Source organism: Sinocyclocheilus grahami, unplaced genomic scaffold (genome assembly GCF_001515645.1).
Source record: "Sinocyclocheilus grahami isolate Dianchi unplaced genomic scaffold, SAMN03320097.WGS_v1.1 scaffold787.1, whole genome shotgun sequence".
Lineage (NCBI taxonomy): Eukaryota > Metazoa > Chordata > Actinopteri > Cypriniformes > Cyprinidae > Sinocyclocheilus > Sinocyclocheilus grahami.
This window is the reverse complement of record NW_015505966.1, coordinates 161,051-167,963: the sequence shown is the minus strand read 5'-3', so window position 1 is coordinate 167,963 and position 6,913 is coordinate 161,051. Positions and strand designations below refer to the sequence as shown.

General features: G+C 33.3%; 1 protein-coding gene across 1 annotated transcript in view; it reads right to left on the bottom strand.

Annotated features, from left to right (window-relative positions):
- Positions 1–6,633, bottom strand: part of LOC107561659 (zinc transporter ZIP9-like) — a 19,736-nt gene extending 13,103 nt beyond the window's left edge. Inside the window, exons 1-2 of the mRNA XM_016246132.1 lie at positions 6,024–6,633; positions 953–1,061 (exon numbers count right to left, since the gene is read on the bottom strand). Of these exons, the coding sequence (XP_016101618.1) occupies positions 953–1,061; positions 6,024–6,119 (205 nt within the window). The 5' untranslated portion in view covers positions 6,120–6,633. The remainder of the gene's footprint in view (positions 1–952; positions 1,062–6,023) is intronic.
- Positions 6,634–6,913: the final 280 nt, after the last annotated feature.

Sequence of the window (6,913 nt, the reverse complement as noted above, 5' to 3'; positions counted from 1 at the left end):
TTGCATGGAGAAATTTCTTTTATTTGTATTATTTATTTATTTAATTTGGGATTTGTCTTAAAATTTCAAGTTAGTATATTGTTTGACATTTTCATTTTCACAAAGTAATGTGCAGCCTTCTGGTCTGAGAAATAACAAAAGGACACCTTTTTTTAAATCTGCCTTAAATCTAATTTTGTTAAAAAAGAAATTGTGAGAAAATTGTATTGTGAAATCAGTATCGTGAATCACATCACATCGTGAGTTGAGTGAATCGTTACATCCCTATATGCTACTAGTTTTGCTGTGGTATCGAAGTAGTAAATTGTTCTTTAAATAATAAGTGTTACTTAAATTATAAAGAATATTATATTTTTAACATTAAGATATTTTTTTTGCTTATCTGAAAAATGATCCGATCTGTGACTCAAAATGTGATATGATAATGTAATATAATCCGAACCGTGAGATTTGTGATCCATTGCACCCCTACTCTCTTGACTTGTTATTTGAAGAAAAAATACAATATCTTTTATTCGGGCTAGTTAAATTCATTTTTGGGCTACCAAAATCTGAAGATTGCCTGCCCGAAGGGCTACCAGGGTTATTGAAATTTTGCGAGCCCTGTGACGCTTCAGGTGAAATGTGAAACCTGCAAGGCTTTAAAAGCACACGCAAAATTGATCACAAGTGCAATGTCCTGTGAGCGCAACTATACCGCTGAGTTAACATTTGACGTGAATGTATGTCAAGTTGTACAGTATACTGAGACGGAGGCGCCAGAACTGCAACTGATGTGCGCTGTAGCACAATACTGCGACATTTCTTCAAAAGCAGATCGTGGAGACATTTTAAGCGTCCACGATCAAAAATCATGATATTGCACACCCATAGCCCAAATCTTTGAATTCTTTTCTGCATTAAATAGAGAAGGAATCAAATGCATCAACTGGAGCATAAACTCGAATCTCACCTTCCAGCATTTCCTCATAGAGTGCATGAACTCCCTCTGGAATAATGACAGCCAGTGCAGTGCCACACAACAGCCCTGCTCCCAACACTGTCACCAACTTCAGCTTCTCCTGAAGATAGAACAGTTATCACAAAAACGTGTATTTAGGTCACACAATTATGTATTTAGGTTGGGTTGATATCAGGTCAACTTCATGTGCATAAGCTGGATATCATTAAAAATAGCTTAAAAATATATTCATCAAGACAAGCGTGCTGGTACAATCGCAGCACTCATTCAAACCCAGACTTAATCTGGGACAAAACCAGGGCCATAATCACCACAGACAGAGCAATAAAATGGCCAGGCAGATACATTTAATAATATTTAGCAATTTTGAGATCATCAGCATTAGGGCTGAAACTAACGATTATTAGAATGGTTAATCAACTGATCATCGATTATTTTGCCGATTAATCAGTAGACATTTATTGATTATTCAGCTTTTGCAATTAGTTAAAATATTGAGTTATACATATTCTAACAAATAAATGAAGGTAATCACTTCAGCTTTTGAAAGTCATATTATGTAATTACAATTATAAAATACATTTATACAAATAAATATATTTGGCACACAAAATGAGATGGCAGAGAAACTCTTATTCACCATTTAATTAGCTATATGAGAAAGTAGCTGAATGACACCTCATTCTGCCTAAAATCTCTTTTTGGAAGTCAAAAGATACAATATTATAATGCATTCTGAAAGATCATGTGACACTGAAGATTGAAGTAATGGCTACTGAAATTTCAGTTTTGCCATGACAAAATTTTAAATATATATTAAAAACTGTAATTTTAAATTGTAATATTTCACAAAAGTGTCATTCCATGTCAACTCAACCAGAGGTCCCCGGCTCAAATCTTTGATTTCGTTAATGTATTTTTCTGTAGAAAGACAAATGTATATAGTGATGAAAACCAAAATATTACATGTCACAGACGTGCATCTACTGAGTAATCCACTATTTTGTAGAGGGGGGTCAAAATGACAGTTTTCATCTGAGATTTGGAGCCAAATTAGAAGGGTGTAAAATGACTTTAGAAAGGTGGCAGCATCATTTTATTTTTTACACAGAGATTGGTAGGTCTATTAGTAAAATCTTGTTTCATTATACCAACAGTGACAGTTCAAAAATGGCAAAAAGCACTTGCGTTTTTTGCCTCAAGTTTTCATGTCTATAACTCGAGATGTATTAAAAGATATCTTAATATCCTTTTAGATTCTGATTCTTGACAAACGTTCCTTTCACAACATAAACTCTCTTAAAATACCTGTTTGTCTCAATAAATTGGGTTAATTAAAAAAATACCGTGGTTAAAAAAAAAAAAAAAAGATATTGCTCTGTTTTAAAAAAGGTTATAAAAATGTCAATAATTATCGATACCGAACGATATGAAACTTTATATCATTTATATTTTTTTTAGCTATATCGCCCAGCCCTACATCAGCATCAGCTTATACATAACATTAAAAGTCCATTTTTATTACTATTATTCTTATTTTCTTTTATTCTTATTTTTTTAATTAAAAAAAATCTATATTTTTTTTTTTTTACACAGAGATTGGTAGGTCTATTAGTAAAATCTTGTTTCATTATACCAACAGTGGCAGTTCAAAAATGGCAAAAAGCACTTGCGTTTTTTGCCTCAAGTTTTCATGTCTATAACTCGAGATGTATTAAAAGATATCTTAATATCCTTTTAGATTCTGATTCTTGACAAACGTTCCTTTTGGTATCTTCGTTTTAAAGACCCTCAATGGTTCAGTCGCAGAGATATGGAGATCTTAATGTGGCTCCATGAGTAAATTGGTAAATTGTTCTTATTTTCAGTGGTCAAAAACCAAATGTGGATCACTTTGCATACAGCTGATAGTTTTTTTTTTCTTTTAAAGAAGAATATCTAAAGAACAAATCACGTTAAAAACTAGAAATGGATCTATTTAGTTTTTCAGCTCAATTGCATAAAACATACCCATCTGAGTGCCATAAACACTCTTTTTCTAAAGTTGGCATGCCTGTAACTCTATAGTAAAGTATTCAAGATATCTTAATATCCTTCTAGATTCACATTCTTAATAAACTTTTCTTTTGGAATCTTCATTTGTAAGGCCCCATATGGATCAGTCCAATAGATATTGGGACCCCCAATGTGACTCCATGTCCAAATGTTTTTTATTTGACCCATTTTTAAGGGTCAATAACCAAATGTAATTACCTTTTTAAACAGCTGATAATTATTGGTTTAAAGAGGAATGTCTGAAGAACGAATAATACTGAAACTAGAAATGTATTTTGTTTCCGTCTATCAAAACAGCTGAATACAATACACCTCTCTGAATGCCAAAAACAAATGTTTTTCCTAAGTTTACAAGTCTTTAATTCAAGAAGTGTTAAAGATATCTTAATGTCATTTTAGATTCTTGTTCTTATTTTTTTTTCTTTTGGAGTCTTTATTTTTAAGGCCCTATTTAGTCCAGTCTCAAAGATATCGGGATGTCAATGTGGTAACGTGTAGTTACAATACTCTGTATTTGAACTCTTTGTAGCTTCAGAAGCGAAACAAAATCCCATCTTCCAAATATCCATAAAACTGATGCAAATATTGATTCTTATAAATACACCTTTGAGAGTAGGTTAATGTGCCTCAACTTAACCATTTTAGATATTTGGTACGCAAAGAGTTGTTTTATGCAATTCTTTTGATAGAAGGAAACAAGATGCATTTCTAGTTGAAACATTATTCTTCAAACATTCCTCTTTCAAATGCAGTAATAAGTATCAGCTGTCTGCAAAGTGAACCACATTTGGTTTTCGCTCCCTGAAAATGGGTCAAATTCAACAATTTAAACACGGGGCTGCTTTGAAATCTCCATATCTATGGGAATGAACTATATGGGGCCTTGAAAATTAAGATTTCAAAAGGAAAGTTTATTAAGAATGAGAATCTAGAAGGATATTAAAATATATTGAATACTTTTAGAGTCACAGGCATGCAAACTTTGGAAAAAGAATATTTATGGTATTCAGACAGGCATGTTCAGAATTTTAAGATCTTCCACTTTTCTGCTTTAGTCACTAAAACATGTTTTGATGGCTCATAAAACATGCAGCTCGCTTGTCCAGAAAATCAATCGGAACCGTTTTTTAAAGCAGTTCCATGACAAATCTGTTTTAAATGAATACAACGTAGGTGGCAAGTTAAACATGGTGTGTCTACAGTATAAACTTACAGTTGACATCGCATTAGACTTGTGCCTGTATTCGGTAATGCGATATATCACGGTAATGAATATGCACGATATTGTTATCATGGGCACTTCTAAATACCGTGAATAATTATATATTACTAATTATTTAGAATTTTGAATGCATTTTAAGAATACTTCTCCCATCAACTGGTCAAAATGCACAACACCGCTGCACTACTTTCTGTTTCTGAAAGTTGTTTAAATGATTTAAACACCCATTCAGATTTGTGTATTTGCCATGATGTTCATCACAGCGCCAAATACTTAAATATTTAGACTTAATAGGCTATTTATATTCAATCTTTTTTTCCATTTTTATCTGGACTACAACATGCCCGTTATCATGGGCACTTCTAAATACCGTGAATAATTATATATTACTAATTATTTAGAATTTTGAATGCATTTTAAGAATACTTCTCCCATCAACTGGTCAAAATGCACAACACCGCTGCACTACTTTCTGTTTCTGAAAGTTGTTTAAATGATTTAAACACCCATTCAGATTTGTGTATTTGCCATGATGTTCATCACAGCGCCAAATACTTAAATATTTAGACTTAATAGGCTATTTATATTCAATCTTTTTTTCCATTTTAATCTGGACTACAACATGCCCTAGATATTGTTTGAAAGTGATTTGATTCTTTATTGTTCGGTCACACTTTACATTACGGCTTCATTAGTTAACATTAGTTAACATAAACTGCCAATGAAAAATTCTTCTGAACATTCATTAATCTTAGGTAATTACAATATTTAATAACACGTTGTTAAAATCGAAAGTTGTAACCGTGTTATTTAATGAGCAAACAAAGATTAATAACTTCTGTAGCAAGTGTAGCTATTGCTCATTGTGAATGTTAATGCATTAACTAAGGTTAACTAATGAGGTCTTATTGTAAAGTTTTATTTTATTTATTTATTAGACGCTTTTATCCAAAGCGACTTACAAATGAGGACAACAGAAGCAATCAGTTGCAGTATTAAAACAACTAAAAACAGATCCAAAACTAAAAGCTAAAACTTTATAAATACTACCTATACACATTTTAAAAATAGAGAGATTAAATAAAAGTGACAAATGCATACAACAAAATTTCAAAACTTAACGTTTAAATGAAAACAAAAAAAAATAAAGCTAACAACAATTCAAAATATTAAAGAACAAAAGGTATGAGAGTATAATAATGATTCTAGCATAGCACTAAGCCAAACACCAAAAAAATAACTACATGTGTGTATGTACAACCACACACAAACACAAATACCAATACAAAGTGATACCTATTGGTCTTTATATATCTTTTGCACTTTAATCTGTGTAAAACTTTTAACTTTATACATTTTTCTGTATTGCTTTATTGCATTTAAATGTTCAGTTTTTTTTGTTATAAGTAAAAAGTTATTAAACCTGTTATACTGTCTTATGACAGCACTTTTAAAAAAAAAACTAAATTTCACTATCGTGATAATACCGTACACCGTGATAAAAGCATTAGCAATTAATCGCACCGTGAGAATTTGATACCGGCATATCCCTACATCACATTTAAACTTTTAAAAACTATTTGGTAGTTTAAATCAAGAGTGCTCAAACTTCATGTACATCTCAGTCCTGCTCCTGAGGACCTCAGCGCTGCACATGATGGACGACTAAACTTATCTTCTCAGACAACACAGTTATTTCTCAAGGGAGCTCTCAAGGTCTTAGCACTAAACACACCTGTCCTAAATAAACTACTGGAGACATGTTCAACTCAAGTGAAGACTCACCTCAGAGAAGTTGACAGCTAGGGGAATAGTTCCAGCCACATAGCAGCCGACCAGCATAGCCAGAGACAGCAGACTGATGGAGCTGAAGTCATCCATTTCAGCTCAAGATCGAGGACCACTTTAGAGTTTAACAACAGATCCTGTAACGTTACAAGCGGCCGATGTCTGGTGCCAGCAGACACTTCTCACTTGGACTGGTGTATTAGCCGGTTAGCTAGTCAGTTGTATGCATCTATCCTTACGAATCACACGATTAAACACGAACATCCACTACTGATCTGCTGCAGAGTCGGTTTGGAGCTCTTGGAACACTGACCTGCTCGATTATCTGAACACTGTTGCTCAACTTTAATCACACAGCGTCACGCTTAGCTAAAATCATAACAATCGGCCTGCGGGTAAACACATAAATCAACAGATTTGTGAATGTCTGTCATAGTCTACTTCTCTGATCTCAGGCTGCGATTAATGACATTGTGATTCCTAAATAGGCGACATTGTTTTGTCGCGGTAAACCCATCTAGTTTGCTACCTATTCCGCAGTATCGACCGACACTGATAGCCATTAGCCAACTAGCAGAGTGTAATGTTGGCAGTGTGAATAAAGCAGTTCCGGGCCACTTCACCGACAAAACAAAACACAGTATCTTCTTCTTCGGTTTTATGGCAGGTAGCACCAATGTTAAGGGGCATTATCGCCACCTACTGTATTGGAGTGTGGACTATGGAGAACGAAACCTGCAAAAACAATAAATACACAAATAAATAAACGTGTGTATAAATACACAAATTCTTGTTTAAATACCTATAGAAATAATTAAACATGTGATTAAAGTAGGCAGATCAATGAAATAAATTGGTCGGCCAATGGAAAATGTTTAAGGAAATGC